General features: G+C 39.0%; 2 protein-coding genes across 3 annotated transcripts in view; both read right to left on the bottom strand.

Annotated features, from left to right (window-relative positions):
- Positions 1 to 103: 103 nt before the first annotated feature.
- Positions 104 to 17,704, bottom strand: part of LOC130915211 (DENN domain-containing protein 3-like) — a 64,432-nt gene continuing 46,831 nt past the window's right edge. Inside the window, exons 24-28 of one of the 2 annotated variants that reach the window (XM_057835077.1) lie at positions 1,853 to 2,013; positions 1,357 to 1,493; positions 1,161 to 1,279; positions 785 to 922; positions 104 to 703 (exon numbers count right to left, since the gene is read on the bottom strand). In XM_057835077.1, the coding sequence (XP_057691060.1) occupies positions 485 to 703; positions 785 to 922; positions 1,161 to 1,279; positions 1,357 to 1,493; positions 1,853 to 2,013 (774 nt within the window). In that variant the 3' untranslated portion in view covers positions 104 to 484. Of the gene's footprint in view, positions 704 to 784; positions 923 to 1,160; positions 1,280 to 1,356; positions 1,494 to 1,852; positions 2,014 to 17,704 lie in introns of those variants that run through there. The other variant, XR_009063066.1, reaches the window with a different exon arrangement.
- On the bottom strand, positions 5,927 to 14,951 carry LOC130915212 (uncharacterized). The gene is made up of 6 exons (XM_057835078.1): positions 14,931 to 14,951; positions 14,314 to 14,412; positions 10,482 to 10,574; positions 10,195 to 10,374; positions 8,895 to 9,180; positions 5,927 to 8,649 (listed from the first exon to the last, which is right to left on the bottom strand). The coding sequence occupies exons 1-6, from the start codon at positions 14,934 to 14,936 to the stop codon at positions 8,438 to 8,440; spliced, it is 876 nt and encodes a 291-aa protein (XP_057691061.1). The 5' UTR covers positions 14,937 to 14,951; the 3' UTR covers positions 5,927 to 8,437.

The raw sequence follows: 17,704 nt of genomic DNA, 5'->3' as shown, positions 1-17,704 counted from the left end.
CTCCCATCAACATCCACAGACATAAACAGAACAATAAAGCAGCAATAAAATATGTATATGTTTGGACAAGCACACAGAAAATACAACAGATTAAAACAAATCATTATTTTTTGTGTTCTTTATGAATTGGCACATATAAAAACAAGCACATGCTTAAGGTAAACCATAAGGAATGCACAAATCAGTTATTTCTCAAAAATAATTAGACAGGAAATATCTGGTAAGTCTGAGTAAAGTACTTTTTAGTTAACTTTACAAAAATATCTGGAAGGGAAAATAAGTGGGAATTTCAAAAGCAATGACAATGTTTTCACTTCATCACACCTAATTATTGTTCTTTGCAGCTTCAATTCAATTATACTAAAACACATTTTCGGCAACTTTCTGCTTTATCATTGGAGTATGCATGTAAGAGCTGTAATGTCTGGCTTGTACCACTGTTATTCATTCTCTAATTTATCCCCTCTATTTTCCATTCATTGCCCTACTCTACTTTCCAGATTGCAATTTTGCCGTCACGCTGCGCAGATCCGCTCAGGACGTAGCGGTCCTCGGCAGAGCAGAGTGTCTGGATGCTGTCCGAATGGGCCTGCAGCTCCTTTGCCACTGTTAAAGTCTGTGGGTGCACAATGACCAGCTGGCCTTTCAGCTGACCGTCACTATGACCTCCCACACCACTCTTACCATGGCAACCCACCCAGATCTAAGGTGAGGGGAGAGGAATGCCATTAATACCAGTTGTCATTGTTCCAATGAGTCATACAAAATAATTAAAAAGGCTCACCTGGTCTTTGACTCGGATCATGCAAGTTACCCCTATGGAGCCAGTAAGGGAGATCTTCTTGAAAGCAGCTTTATGGCCATCAGCAAACCACACATAGAGATCACCTGAGTCAGCCAAGCCTGTCCAAAGCTCACCTCGCTGTAATACACACACGCAGAAAAGCCCTTTCAAGTCATGTTATGTGGAATAGCCCAGTGGTTGTGATTGGATGTTGAAAGATGCCAACAGAATACATTGCACTCTCTACTAGTTAATTATAGTCTTCAATGACTGATTTTGAACAACATCAATTAAAAAATAATGGATTCATCATTTTGTGAAGATCAGTTAGATGAATAATTTGCCTATTATTTTATTTGAGATGAGAATGACTCACCTCTGGGATGACAATAAAGCTGCTGAATCTACTTGTTGTAACTCGTAAGTGCTCAGGCAGCTGTAGCCGTCTTTGTGGCATCCCGCTATTTTTTAGCTCCACAATGCTGTCATCGCAACCTATAAAACAAGACACAACAAATCATTAGGAAAGGTTTTATCTACTGTGTGTGGAGAGTATTATTAAATGCACTTACAGCACCACAGTGTATCGCCATGGATTTGTATAGAGGAGAGACTCGTACAGTTGACGTAAAATTGTCTCTTCACCTTCAGGCTAGACGAATCCCACTGCAGGATTGTGCCATCAGAGCTGCACGAGTACATGTCGGAACTGCAGAGAACGAGCATTAAAATATCGACTCAAAATGACATTCATTCATTCGTTCATGGATTTTCAAATTAGTACATTGTAATTAAGAAACCGATTTAAGGACAAAACAGTTAAATTTGGCAAATTACTTCAGGATTTAAAGCACAGTTAACACTTTATTGGTCTACCAAATAGGCTGAATAACATTTCTACTAAATGGTCTAAATTGTACTTTTCTGTCATTTGATAAAGTAATCACAACTAAAGTTGGAAATGTCAAGGACCATTTTGTTCCCACATTAAAATCTTGAGTACTCCTACATCAACACAAAAGGTTCCAAATACCATTAAATACTATTGAAGAATCTGGACATGTCTACCTGCTGTAATGATCTCCTGCATCTAGCGCGAGTCCAGTCACCTCATGTCTGTGTTCAGTTAACTGTTTGTTACAGGACAGTTTGTGAGTGTCGATGATGTAGATGACTGAATCTTGGGAGCCAATCCAAACCTGGTCGTGGACCAACCCTAGCATACAATTCTGTTGGGGACAGTTTAATACCTTGTTACATTCTCCATGGAAACCTCCAGCAGAACAAAATATGTATACGTGGCGGGAAACACAGACAAGGCTGAAAAAGTAGTTTATGCTCTTGCACCCCTCTTTAAAATAAACTGCTGTATTTTATGCAAAAAGAACTGTTGTCTTTGATAGAACAATATGTCTACATGCTGTCATAGCAGATTCATGGCGCATTAAGCCCCCGAACTATTTTTAATTTGTCCGTTTTACCCTGGAGACCCCCGTTTACAGACACCGCGCAACCGCTTTTGTTTCAACCCAGCCATAAAAAGAAGGTAAGTAATTATATTTATTATTCAAAATGTCCATCATTTTTAGCTTAAAATCATTAATTGATGTCTAATATTTAGTTTAAAAAAGGGACTTTATAAAATTATTCACTGTTCCACTCCTTGATGTCTGCGATTTCTGCATCGCGACCCTTGTTATATTATCGTGTTTCACCCATAAAAGTCCAGCTGTGGCCATTCACAGCTGTGTCTTGACACTCGGTGAGACATGCTCCATGGAGTTTGTGGATCGAAACAAGGTAAGTTCGCGATAATATCTCATTAAATCATGCTCTCACATCGAGTTTGGGTTTCGACGTTTAAATTAAAAAGAGAAAAAAAATTTAATGTCCTTCTGTTCAAAAATTTTCTCCACCCAGAAAATGGATATTTTAATCTTTCCAATGATGTATCACACATGCATATAGGACAATTTTGAAATTTCGCCAAATTGAGGGTCTCGGAGCGGAACTTCAAGTCACCTGAGTGTTGCAGAAAACACAAGACTGAAAAAGCAGTTTCTGCTCAGAACAGTAAGTCTATATGCTGTCATAGCAGATTCATGGCACATTAAGCCCCTGAACTATTCTTAATTCGTCCGTTTTACTCTGGAAACCCCCATTTACAGACGTTGTGCAACCGCTTTTGTTTGAACCGCGCCATAAAACGAAGGTAATTTATTATATTTATTATTCAAAATGTCTGTCATATTTAGCCTAGAATCATTAATTGATGTCTAATATTTCGACCGTTGTTATATTACCATGTTTCACCCATAAAATTCCCAAAAAATCCAGCGGTGGCCATTTACAGCTGTGTCTTGACATTCAGTGACACATGCCACATGGAGTTTTTGGATCGAAATAAGGTAAGTACGCAATAATAATTCGTTAAAGTCATAGCGTCTGTAATTCTGCTCTCGTGGGCGCTCACCTGCAGATAGGGTATTGCTGTTTAATTTTTTTTTCTTTTTTAAATGCCCTCCTGTTCAAAATTTGTCTTCCCCCAGAAAATTGAGATTTTAAGCTTTCCAATGATGTATCACACATGCATATCGGACAATTTTGAAATTTGGCCAAATCGGGGGTCTCAGAGCAGAACTTCAAGTCACCTGAGTGTTTTCCGCCATATATAAAAAAAAAATATATATATATATATATATATATATATATATATATATATATATATATATATATATATATATATACTATATATAAATACAGTGGCAATACATAAATAACATACTGGGTTTTCCCATTGGCAGTGTATCAAATACTTGTTCTCCCCACTGTATATATATATATATATATTTTTTTTTTTTAAATATATATATATATATATATATATATATATATATATATATATATATATATATATACGCTGTATATACATATACATACATACATACATACATTCATATATATTAGGGCTGTCAAAATTAACGCGTTCACGGGCGGTAATTATTCATTCATTCATTTTCCATGCCGCTTATTCCTCACGAGGGTCGCGGGGGTGCTGGAGCCTATCCCAACTAACTACGGACAGTAGGCAGGGGACACCCTGAACTGGTTGCCAGCCAATCGCAGGGCACAAGGAGACATACAACCATTCACGCACACACTCATACCTACGGACAATTTAGAGTGTTCAATCAGCCTACCATGCATGTTTTTGGGATGTGGGAGGAAACCGGAGTTCCCGGAGGAAACCCACGCAGGCACGGGGAGAACATGCAAACCCCACATAGGAAGGCCGAAGCCCGGGATTGAACCCCTGATCTCAGAACTGTGAGGCAGACGTGTTAACCACTCAGCCACCGTGCCGCCGGGCGGTAATTAATTTTTCAAATTAATCACGTTAAAATATTTAACGCAATTAAAGCATGCGCGGAACGACCCATTCAAGCATTGCCGCGAACAGACTACAATGGCGCCGTTTGAAGTATATTGAGAGCTAAGGGCAGAGACGAGCAAGTGGAGTGGACGCAGGTGTTACCGGCACCCGTCAAGGGGGCCGCTGTTATTTTCAATGTGACCGGCATTGTCAGATTGAGCAGTGAGGAAGAAAGTGGTCGAGCGAGAGAGGGATCGAGAGAGTAGAGAAAGTGCGCAGTTAGCGCAGGTTCAAGTGCTGCGTCCCCCACATGCTTTTGTTTTGTTGATGAAAGTAGCCACAATAAGCAATCCAACACCTCTCGGTGTTTATATGTACGCCGCCGTCTTCCTCAGGAGGAAGTCGGACGAACCGAGCCAACCGAAGACAACAAGCCAACATGAATTGGCGGTCCATAGCACCACCAATTACCAAGTAGGGCGAATTGGTAACGCAGGTAATTATTGGAGCTGCGCGATTTAATGGAATAAGCGGTGGCATCTCTTCCACAACTGTTATAACTATTGTGGCAAGCAACATGGGGAAGAACTGGAGATGATCTTTTTCTTAACACCATGTATTGTAATCAATGCAGAGAAGATATAGCATTTGCAGAAACCACTGTGACTCATGGTTGCTCAAATTCCCATCATGCATTTGGGCAGTTAAGAACATTTAAGTCGCTATTGTATCATTTAGTGAAAGCACAACAAAAATAATATTCCTATCTCTCAAAAATAAAATAATGTTCACGAAATGAAAAGCGCTCAATGCAAAGAGATCTGGCATTCCCAATCAAAATAGCTATGCAAAATAATACTCGATTCAAACATTAAGTTTAGCTCAACAAATACACTAGATGGCAATATTTAGTCACAATATACAAACTATCAAAATTACTATAACTTGTACTCACATTTATCTTTTAAGAATTACAAGTCTTTCTATCCGTGGATGCCTTTCACAGAAAGAATGTTAATGTTCATGCTGTCTTGTGGATTTATTGTTATAATAAACAAATACAGTACTTATGTAGTATATTGAATGTATATCCGTCTTGTCTTATCTTTCCATTCCAACAATAATTTACAGAAAAGTATGGCATATTTTAGATATGGTTTGAATTGCGATTAATTGTGATTAATTACGATTAATTAATTTTTAAGCTGTGATTAACTCGATTAAAATTTTTAACCGTTTGACAGCCCTAATATATACTGTATATATATATTAGTGCTGTCAAGCAATTAAAATATTTGATCACGATTAATCGCACAAATGTCATAGTTAACTCGCGATCAATCGCACATTGAGCACAACTTTTTATCTATTATAAATGCCCCTTGACTTATTTTATTACTCTTATCAACATGGAAAAGTGGATAGGCTTGCTTTGTGCATTTTTTAAAAATTGAAAACAATATGTAGTGTTATATTTCGCAGTACCATTCTCACTTCAGCAGTCATGAGCAGTCATTCACATTTCAAGCAATATTTCACACAAGTTCAGACACGTACCTGCAATAATATAAAGAAGCTCTTCAGTGTTGTTAGTCACATAGAGCTCACTCACTCACTCACTCACTCACTCACTCACTCACTCACTCACTCACTCACTCACTCACTCACTCACTCACTCACTCACTCACTCACTCACTCACTCACTCACTCACTCACTCACTCACTCACTCACTCACTCACTCACTCACTCACTCATAGATAGCCCACACTGGTATCAGTGGTTACAGTAGTATATGGGGAGAGAGGAGGGATATGTCTCTGTGTCTCTCTCTCTCTCTCTCTCACACACACCCACCCACACACACACACACACACACACACAGCCTTGTTTTTCTGTCATTGTAGGGACACCTGACAAGACCGTGCATTATGGGGACCACCCTTTCTGAATGTCGTAGAGAGCTGAAAAAAATCAGGGAGCATCCTCGAAAATTGTACAATGCAAAAATCACTTTAAATTTCCATTTAGACAAAGTATAGAGGCATCGACCTGACTACAGACCGACTTATGGGGACATTTTTTCGTTTTCGTCACTTATGGGGTCAATAACGATACACAATACCTGTTTTTTATCCCTTCCTGGGTACCGCTTACACAAACCTCAGATCATACTTACTTCTGGGGTCAGTAACTTTACACACTGACCGCTTTTTCCTCTCTTCTTGGTACCGCTTACACAAACGTCAGATCATACCTTCTTCTGGGGTCAGTAACTATGCGCACCATCTGTTTTTCTCCCTTTCTGGGTACCAGTTAGAAAAACGTCAGATCATGCCTACTTCTGGGGACGGTAATAATGCACACCACCCACACAAATGTCAGATCATTGTGACTTTGTGGAACCACTCTATGTCACCCGAAGAACATGCCGTAAAACTACTAATTGACCAGGTAGTATTAAGTTTTTTTTTATATGTGCATTTTCTTCAGTGACCATTGATGTGTCAAAACTGACACATAATATTTTAATGGAATGTGCCTTAAAACTTTTTTTTTTTCCTCTTGGCATTAAGTTATTCTTTGTCTTGGACTTCTGATATTCAATTTCTGTAGTAACTTTGCACAGGTTGTTCTAGCATTGCTCAAATAAATCACTGCATAGCCATATAAGAACTACAGTGATCCCTCGCTACATTGCGCCCTCAGTCCATCGCTGATATTTGCTTGCTAAACAGCAAGTTGATTTGAGAGGACTCAGTCAATGAAGAATTTAAAGAATTATACTGTTATAGTAAACTATACTCTTTCCAATGCTAAATCTGAGTAAAAGCATTGAACACACACAAAAAAGATTTTTTTTTTTTTTTAATGTAAATAAGCTACACATCTACTTCGCCGATTTCGATTATAATGGGGGATCCCCTTTAACCACGAAAAACGAGGGATCATTGTATATCACTGCATTAATTACGATACATTTACAGTTTAAATTCTACCTTATGTTGGATAAAAATTTACTGGAATTTCAGACTGTACACTACGGTTCAAAAGTTTGGGGTTCAAACAATCAGCAATATTTACAAATAATTGGTTGTTTACATAGGCTGCACTCGACTTTTAGCCGCAGGAGTGCACTTTAGGTTCTAAAAATCCATAGATAGGCAACACTTGACCGTAAACCGCAAGTCGAAGGGGGGGGTTATAGTTCGAAAAGTTTTAGCCAGTAACAGTGAAGTGCAACATGCACAAGGTAAGTCATCGTCTTTATTCTCTCTTAACTGCTGTATCGCTTCAAAACAGACGAAACAAGTGCAAACAGTTATGCCATTGATAGTTAAGTTTGTGTATATCTACCATGGCCGAGAGGTGTGAGGCAAAATGCAAAAGACCAAACACTTTGCAAAAGAAAAGCACGAATGCAACCTGCCACAACACGATCCCCAATTTCTAAAGCGCGATTGCAAACTGGCAAAAGCAAGAACCCCAATTGCCACAGCACAACTTCAAAAGGATGACACAGAAGTTAAAAAAAAGGACGACACTTCGTGTATTGCTATATGTGCTTTGTGACCATCTGTACAGACCTCCGTGAAGTCCCTCCACCCCATCAGTCGCAAATTTATATGAAAATGTCAATCATTTGTGCTGTAAAAAATGTTGTTTATGCTGGTATCATTTTATATATATTTAGATATTAATTTCCAGTGAGGATGTCATAACTCCCATGGCTCACGGAGCGTATCAAGTCTCAATAACGAGGGTGTCAATAACGAGCAGAAACGAATTCGGGTCCATTTTGTAGTGAATGGGGGGGCTTGAGATTTGAATTACGAGTGATGACGTCACCCTCAGCTCCTCATTAACCGCAAAATGGACCAGAAGTGCCATTCGTTCCTGATACGTTCGTGCTAGTTGTTTGGACAGCCCTCTGTTATTGAGAGTTGATAAGCTCCGTCAGCCATGGGAGTTATGACGTCTTCACTCGAAATTAATATCTCAATATCTATAAAACGATCGCAGCACAAACGACAATTTTTTACAGCACAAACAATTGACACCATTTTTTAAATCAAAATGGGAGGTTGATTGACCTCAAACCTATAAGAGAAATATTGCAACAATAGCAGGACACAAAAAAAAAAAAAAACGCACAAACTATTGCCATCATTTTTATATAAATTTTCATCTGATGGGGCAACTTCACGGAGGTCTGTAGAGATGGTCACAAAGCACAAATAGCAATATAAAAAGGGTCACCATATATAACCCCTACATCCCCCTAAACTCTCCTTTTGAGATCTGTGATCTTGTTTTTAATGTAAAATTTTACTGCTGACCAATGCCTGTTTTTGAGTGCTACTTGTTCCTTTTTAAGGCAGTCATCGCAGTCGCTCTTCCGTGGAACACGGCAGGTAGTGATGAATGACATCATATGCTTCTCAACAGCCAAGACCTCTTTCTTCCATGGCTTCTTTTTAACCGGTTGTCGACCTTTACAAAAACAAACATTCATCATTAAATTTGTTTCAAATTAGTCAAGTCATTTAGTCCATGACACGCTGTTCTAAATATGGCTGTTGCGTAGTGCACAGTCAACTAGCCCAAGCACTGTAAATGTACTAGCACATCACAATATCATTTCCAAAATAAATGAAAATATATATACAGTATATCTGAAAAGTTAATTAGAGAAATAAACATTGAAATCAACATTAAAAACATCTCAGGAAACTTACCTTTTCCTTTTTTGGGTGACTTTTGTTTCCGTTTGGTGGACTGACGTTTGGGTATATGCTGAGGAGATGGTCCATCAACGTGCATAACAGATGGCATCGAGGAGGCTTTTGAGGTATTTGTAAGGTGAAACAAATCTTTGATGATATCCTTCTTAACGAGAGAGTCGACACATTGCAAACCTTCACTCTCATCTGATTCCTCACTTGTGCCTGGAATATATTCATCTCCACTGTCCTCTGAGGTGGAGTAAAGAAGCTCTCCATTACCGTCAATTTCATTTCCCACCTAGAAAAAAAAAACTTATAAAGGAAAGAAGGCAGACGACCAATGAAAAGACTCAACACAATTCCCAATACTAGAGCTGGGAATCTTTGGGCACCTAACGATTCGATTACGATTCAGAGGCTCAGATTCGATTATAAAACGATTATTGATGCACCCCACTCTTTTTTTTTTTTTTTTAAATTACTTTTGTACATTAGTTCCAAAATTGTTCAAAAATCCTCTCAGGCTAAACCAAACTACTGTTTCAATATCAAGTTAACATATAGCAGTAAACAAATATACAAAAATAACAGTAAATTAAAAAACTCCAGTCCCCATTCTATATCAGCAGCTTTAAACTACTTTCAATTAATTTAATGTTGTGAATCAACCGTTAAAGTTGTTAAAATTGCTCCTGTTATTCCATAATTTCTCTTTTGTCTACTTTCAACATGTAAAAGTTTTAAAACTATTTTAAAGATAGATTCAAGTCAATATTTTACCGATTTAGGAGTATTTTAGATAAAAAGTTAATTAGGTTCGCTTGGAAGGTTCGCAACAACAGCCTTGCAGGGAAGTGTACTGCTTTAAGATGGCGGCCGTTACTAACGCCCGCATCTAGTTTTTTTTTTTTAGATGTGCTGGTAACGATACCGAAGCTATAATGCATCTAGTCCTATATAAATGATATCTACCGTAACATAATGTGGCTTGTAGCAGCTTTTCGGCAGCAGTCAGGTATGTTGTTGTTTTTTTTTTTATCTCGTAGCATGAGTTGAGCTAGAGCCGTGAGTTGAGCATTGGCGTTACCCGAGGGGCCGGGTAATGAGAAGCAGGTTGTTTAGCTACTCTCGCTCCGTCCCTAATTGCGTACCGAAGACCGCGCGGCGCGCTGAGTGTGTCGTACTTCTGCTTTACTTGGCATATTTCAATAATCGGAATTTGGATGTTTGTGAATCGTTCTCGAATCTTCCACGGCCGAATCGCGAATAATCTAAGAATCGGAAATTTTGCACACTTCTACCTAATACATACCTGATAACGGCTAAGTGTGCTGTTGACCTGCATACATTTAGTTCTCCTGAGCTTTGGGATAGTACTTTGGTAAAGATTTATGGATAGCTCCTGGGATTCATCAGAATCAGTGTAGTTAACCAAACCCATATTGTGCAGGTTTTTTTTGTCCATGGGAAAAGAATGGTTTGAATCCAATTTCTAAAGAACAAAGAAACCATGAATTGCTGAATACTGTCACAGAGGAAAGAGGTCTACACACCAATATCAAAAACGGTATATATCCAACATTGAAAAACAAAAAGTACCTTCACTTCTGACTTCGTAGGTCCTAGAGAGGAATGCTCGGTGGTGCTTGACATCTCAAATTCCGGAGATTCACTTACATTCAACTGTACGTCCTGTCAACAAGTTGAGATTTAGGTTGACAATATTTACAATGAGGAGCAGAAGTATTTGCATCCACTTACAAAATAGGTAGAGGTCTGATATTTCAATCATAGATGCATTTCCACTTATACAGACAATCTAAAAAAAATCCGGAACTCACATTGTGTAATTTTTTAAATTTATTTGTAATTTATTGAGGTTCATAAGTATTTGTACCCCTGAGAATCAGCAATAGTTATAACTAGAGCCGTCCCGACTAGTCGATGTCATCGATGACGTAATTGCGTCGACGGGTAATGACGGGTTAAATTTTTTTTTAATGCGGATAAAGTTTAGAATGGCGGGCGCTCGCGATGCAAGCGGTTGTTACTGGCACCTCCAAGGGGGCCGCTGTTATTTCAATGTGACCGCCAATGTCAGATTGAGCAAATAGGAAGAAAGTGGATGAGCGAGAGAGAGGGAGCGAGAGAGAGGGAGTTGGAAAAGTTTGTGGGTATCGCGGAGTTGAGTGGCTGCATCCCCCACATTTTTGTTTTGGTCAATAAAAGTATCTAAAGAGCTATCCGACGCCTCTCGGTGTTTTTATGCACGCCGCCGCCTTCCGGAGGAGGAAATCAGACGAACAGACGACAACGAACCAAGTGAATCACTGGTTCACTTGTCAGTACGGCGAGGAGTTAAAAACACCGCCAATTACCAAAAGGGCAGAATTGGTAACACCTGAAAGTGGCAAAAAGCCCAAAAACCGGACCAGAATAGCCAGAGCCTGGAATTATTTCAAGGAAAATATGGAGGGTGCCACCGTGTGTACTCTTTGCTAAGCTGGGCTCACATACCATGGTAGCACATCGGCTATGAACGAACACTTGAAGCGCAGTCACTAGTGGTGCAACGGTTTGCGGTTCAAAGCCGAACCGTATGGTTCGCCCAGTACGGTTCAATACGCCTTTATGAACCGCGCCTTTTCGGTTTTGCAATTAATGTATTCTGAACGCTTGTGGAATGAATTGATCGGCCTCTGTGTGCCTGTGTGTGACATGAAGCACCGCTGTGGAGAAATTCCCGCCCCGCAAGTAAATGTCGGATCGCTGTCAAGCACCTGTGTAATAGATGCAGAGAGCGCTTACGAGAGAAGTGTAAGTGAAACAAGAAAGAAAACAAATAGCGATGGGGAGCGGAGGAGTGGAGGGACCGAATTTTGAGGAAGCACCGGCGTCTTTCAAATCTGCGGTGTGGCAACATTTTGGTTTCCCCGTGGACTACAATGCGGAGGGAGACAAACTATTGAGAGAAAAAAAATGCAAGCTTTGTTCAGCGCTTGTTCCCCATGCTAATGGCAACACTTTTATGACATGACTCCGGCACCTCAGCCGGCATCACCCACAGATATCACTTTCTCACACAGATATCACTTTCTCAGGGCAGGACAACCCCAAAGATGACACCAGTGAAAACACACAGTGGGCTTCGTTAATTTATTTGCCACGCTTGACCCGCGTTATATTGTTCCCTCGCGGACATATTTCTCCAACAACCTAATCCCCAACATTTATGAAATGGCAAGCAAAGCCATCGAAGATGATTTTGCTAAAGCACATAGTTTCGCCCTGACCACTGATAGTTGGACGTCCCGTGCTACAGAGTGCTACAACCTAACTGTGACGGTGCACTTTAATTCTTCATACCTGTCAAGTTGTACGGTCTCGTCGTAATTTGTACAAGTGAGCACTGATTTTTAAATGTGTAAGCCGTACGTTACGTTCAAAATCTGCACATTTTTCGTGCATTACGTTTTTTTTTTTTTCATCCGTTCGGATTTGGTCACCGTTTCTGCAACGAGAATGTTCGTTGATACGTTGGTTGAATGACGCGAGAAAAGTCAGACACGGAGAGGGAAGAGTTTTTGTTGAGACGCTGTAGCAAATGCGATGCTAGGCGGGTTAAATATTTCCTGACTGTAACCGACAGCATACAATCTACGCCTAGATAACCCATGCATATAGAACTACATGCGAAATGACAGACGCGGTAGCGTTCGTAAACAGCCGCCATTTTAGAGCAGTAAACTTTTCAGAAAGGCTCTGTTGAAGTAAACCTTCCGAGCGTACCTAAGCAACTTTTTATCTAAAATACTCCTTAATCTGCAAAATCTTGACTTGAGTCCGTCTTTAAAGGATGAAACAATCTTAAAATTTTCACATGTCAAAAGTAGACAGAAGAGAACTAATGCAAAAACGGGAGCAATTTTATCAACTTTAACGGTTGATTCACAACATTAAATGACCTCCAAACATAGCAAAGGTTACTATGTTTTTGGGTTTGTTTCTTCCTGCTGCTTCGCTACCCTGCAGACATCTCTCTGCTTTGCTCCTGCTTCTCATGCTTCAATCATCTTTTTAATCATTTTTAATCACCTCTAAATTACTCAGCAAGTCTTGCAATTTTCTTTTAATCTTGTTTATATTTAAACAAAGGCTTTTTGAGCATTTTTGAGCCTTTTTAGAGTGCTTTTTTGTCTTTACTGGAACACAAGCCTGCCTTATCGCGACTGGAACTGAGGAATTCGGCTAACGGAAGCTAAGTAGCAGCAACATGCCTCCCCTGTCAATGGATGATTGCCACAAACTGCTCCAGAAGATAGCAGTACTGGAAACAAAAATCTACCGGCTTGAAGTGAATATGGAGGTAAATGGACAGCTCGTCGTTTGGGACAGCCTTAGTAATGACATTCAAAGAGTTGTCAGTCTACCTTGAAAAAAAAAAGTCCAGGTTAACTCCATGAGAAACCACCCACACGCCACCTGACCTTCCAACATGACAATGATCCAAAGCTCACAGCCAAGCTGACCGAGGAGTGGCTGGGTAAAGACCACATCAAGGTTCTGGAGTGGCCAAGCCAGACTCCATATCTAAACCCAATAGAAAATTTTTGGATGGAGCTGAAACTGTTTCTCAACGACAGCCTCAAAACCCAACAGATCTAAAGAAGATTTGTGTGGAGGAATGGGCCAAAATCCCCGTTTCCATATGTGAAAGCATCTAGCCTCTGTAATTGCTTCTGCACTATACATTAGCACTGATTTTCTCGGGGGGGGGGGGGGGGGGCAAATACTTATGAACCCCAGTAAATTATAATTGAATTATAGAAAAATCATACAATGCCAGTTGCGTTTTTTAAATTTATTTTTTTAAACTATATCTCCATAAGTGGAAATGCATCTATGAATGACATTTTAATCCTCTATTTACTTAAGGGGTGAACTCACAAGGAGTGCAAATACTTCTGCACCTCACTGTACTTGCTACAGATTTTCTACCAATTTTTAAGCATTAGCAATCCATGAGAACATTTATTTTATCAGTTTGACTGTCTCAGTATAGCTGATGCCAAGTCGCTTTATCTTGATGTATTTTATCCATTTTGTTTGCTAACAATATAGTGTGCAATGGACCCCAGGAGAGCCAGGAAGTACTGAAAGTCCCCCAAATAAAAAGCTGCAGTGGATGGTAATGTTGTAGATTATTTCAGACTAAGAGTTTATACAACTTCTGTTATTATTTCAATAAACTCATGATGAAACAGGTTATCAAATAGTATTTAAAAAAAAAAAAAACTTTACGGGGTCCCCACAAACATTGTGAAACCTGACACACACCCACTAAGCTGGGCTGGGCTGTACTGTATTTCAAGTCTCGAACAATTGGCTGAAGTCAGATAAACTGCAGCTTTAAAGCACAAGCGACGCATACCTCCATTGCAGCGTCTGTAGATTTCGGAGACTGTTGCTCTCTGGTTCTGGAGATCCCAACCTCAAAATATTCAGTCACAGTGGAATGGCTTCCTCCATCCTGATCAACAAGTTGAGAATTCATTAACAAACATCAAATGTATATCTCTATGCATTTTAAGATTTAGCCATATACAACAACAAAATTCCATAACTCAGTTGAATCCACTCACTATGGCCGATTCAAAATCACTTTTATCGTGATGCATTTGTTCTTTTTTTGACTAGCATTTTATTCATTTGAGGATTAATGAAAACAATAATGTGTTAGGGACCACATCAGTGCCCGACATGTCCTAAACGTCTCCCAAATTAACAGCTGCAGTGGCTGGTAATGTTGTAGATTATTTAAGACTAAGGGTATATACAACTTCTGTTATTATTTCAATAAACTCATGATGAAACAGGTTATTAAATAGTATTTTTAAAAACAAAATAAATAACTTTACGGGGTCCCCACAATCATTGTAAAACCTGACACACACCCACTAAGCTGGGCTTGGGTGTACTATATTTCAAGACTCGAACAATTGGCTGAAGTCAGACAAACTGTAGCTTTAAAGCACAAGCGATGCATACCTCCATTGCAGCGTCTGTAGATTTCGGAGACTGTTGCTCTCTGGTTCTGGAGATCCCAACTTCAGAATATTCAGTCACAGTGGAATGGCTTCCTCCATCCTGATCAACAAGTTGAGAATATAATTCATTAACAAACATCAAATGTATATCTCTATGCATTTTAAGATTTAGCCATATACAACAACAAAATTCCATAACTCAGTTGAATCCACTCACTATGGCCGATTCAAAATCACTTTTATCGTGATGCATTTGTTCTTTTTTTGACTAGCATTTTATTCATTTGAGGATTAATGAAAACAATAATGTGTTAGGGACCACATCAGTGCCCGACATGTCCTAAACGTCTCCCAAATTAACAGCTGCAGTGGCTGGTAATGTTGTAGATTATTTAAGACTAAGGGTATAAACAACTTCTGTTATTATTTCAATAAACTCATGATGAAACAGGTTATTAAATAGTATTTTTAAAAACAAAATAAATAACTTTACGGGGTCCCCACAATCATTGTAAAACCTGACACACACCCACTAAGCTGGGCTTGGGTGTACTATATTTCAAGACACGAACAATTGGCTGAAGTCAGACAAACTGTAGCTTTAAAGCACAAGCGATGCATACCTCCATTGCAGCGTCTGTAGATTTCGGAGACTGTTGCTCTCTGGTTCTGGAGATCCCAACCTCAGAATATTCAGTCACAGTGGAATGGCTTCCTCCATCCTGATCAACAAGTTGAGAATATAATTCATTAACAAACATCAAATGTATATCTCTATGCATTTTAAGATTTAGCCATATACAACAACAAAAATCCATAACTCAGTTGAATCCACTCACTATGGCCGATTCAAAATCACTTTTATCGTGATGCATTTGTTCTCTTTTTGACTAGCATTTTATTCATTTGAGGTTTAATGAAAACAATAATGTGTTAGGGACCACATCAGTGCCCGACATGTCCTAAACGTCTCCCAAATTAACAGCTGCAGTGGCTGGTAATGTTGAAGATTATTTCAGACTAAGGGTATATACAACTTCTGTTATTATTTCAATAAACTCATGATGAAACAGGTTATTAAATAGTATTTTTAAAAACAAAATAAATAACTTCACGGGGTCCCCACAATCATTGTAAAACCTGACACACACCCACTAAGCTGGGCTTGGGTGTACTATATTTCAAGACTCGAGCAATTGGCTGAAGTCAGACAAACTGTAGCTTTAAAGCACAAGCGATGCATACCTCCATTGCAGCGTCTGTAGATTTCGGAGACTGTTGCTCTCTGGTTCTGGAGATCCCAACCTCAGAATATTCAGTCACAGTGGAATGGCTTCCTCCATCCTGATCAACAAGTTGAGAATATAATTCATTAACAAACATCAAATGTATATCTCTATGCATTTTAAGATTTAGCCATATACAACAACAAAATTCCATAACTCAGTTGAATCCACTCACTATGGCCGATTCAAAATCACTTTTATCGTGATGCATTTGTTCTTTTTTTGACTAGCATTTTATTCATTTGAGGTTTAATGAAAACAATAATGTGTTAGGGACCACATCAGTGCCCGACATGTCCTAAACGTCTCCCAAATTAACAGCTGCAGTGGCTGGTAATGTTGAAGATTATTTCAGACTAAGGGTATAAACAACTTCTGTTATTATTTCAATAAACTCATGATGAAACAGGTTATTAAATAGTATTTTTAAAAACAAAATAAATAACTTCACGGGGTCCCCACAATCATTGTAAAACCTGACACACACCCACTAAGCTGGGCTTGGGTGTACTATATTTCAAGACACGAACAATTGGCTGAAGTCAGACAAACTGTAGCTTTAAAGCACAAGCGATGCATACCTCCATTGCAGCGTCTGTAGATTTCGGAGACTGTTGCTCTCTGGTTCTGGAGATCCCAACCTCAGAATATTCAGTCACAGTGGAATGGCTTCCTCCATCCTGATCAACAAGTTGAGAATATAATTCATTAACAAACATCAAATGTATATCTCTATGCATTTTAAGATTTAGCCATATACAACAACAAAAATCCATAACTCAGTTGAATCCACTCACTATGGCCGATTCAAAATCACTTTTATCGTGATGCATTTGTTCTCTTTTTGACTAGCATTTTATTCATTTGAGGTTTAATGAAAACAATAATGTGTTAGGGACCACATCAGTGCCCGACATGTCCTAAACGTCTCCCAAATTAACAGCTGCAGTGGCTGGTAATGTTGAAGATTATTTCAGACTAAGGGTATATACAACTTCTGTTATTATTTCAATAAACTCATGATGAAACAGGTTATTAAATAGTATTTTTAAAAACAAAATAAATAACTTCACGGGGTCCCCACAATCATTGTAAAACCTGACACACACCCACTAAGCTGGGCTTGGGTGTACTATATTTCAAGACTCGAGCAATTGGCTGAAGTCAGACAAACTGTAGCTTTAAAGCACAAGCGATGCATACCTCCATTGCAGCGTCTGTAGATTTCGGAGACTGTTGCTCTCTGGTTCTGGAGATCCCAACCTCAGAATATTCAGTCACAGTGGAATGGCTTCCTCCATCCTGATCAACAAGTTGAGAATATAATTCATTAACAAACATCAAATGTATATCTCTATGCATTTTAAGATTTAGCCATATACAACAACAAAATTCCATAACTCAGTTGAATCCACTCACTATGGCCGATTCAAAATCACTTTTATCGTGATGCATTTGTTCTTTTTTTGACTAGCATTTTATTCATTTG

This window comes from Corythoichthys intestinalis, chromosome 4, assembly GCF_030265065.1.
Source record: "Corythoichthys intestinalis isolate RoL2023-P3 chromosome 4, ASM3026506v1, whole genome shotgun sequence".
Taxonomy (NCBI): Eukaryota; Metazoa; Chordata; class Actinopteri; order Syngnathiformes; family Syngnathidae; genus Corythoichthys; species Corythoichthys intestinalis.
Note: the sequence above shows the minus strand (reverse complement) of the source record. Positions and strands in the feature narration are given on the sequence as shown.

Excerpts from the sequence above, each read along its gene's own strand:
- LOC130915212 (XM_057835078.1), bottom strand. Across the intron at positions 10,575-14,313 it reads CTACAGACGCTGCAATGGAG|GACGTACAGTTGAATGTAAG; the intron begins GTATGCGTCGCT and ends ACTTGTTGACAG. Across the intron at positions 9,181-10,194 it reads GCACACTTAGCCGTTATCAG|GTGGGAAATGAAATTGACGG; the intron begins GTATGTATTAGG and ends TTTTTTTTCTAG.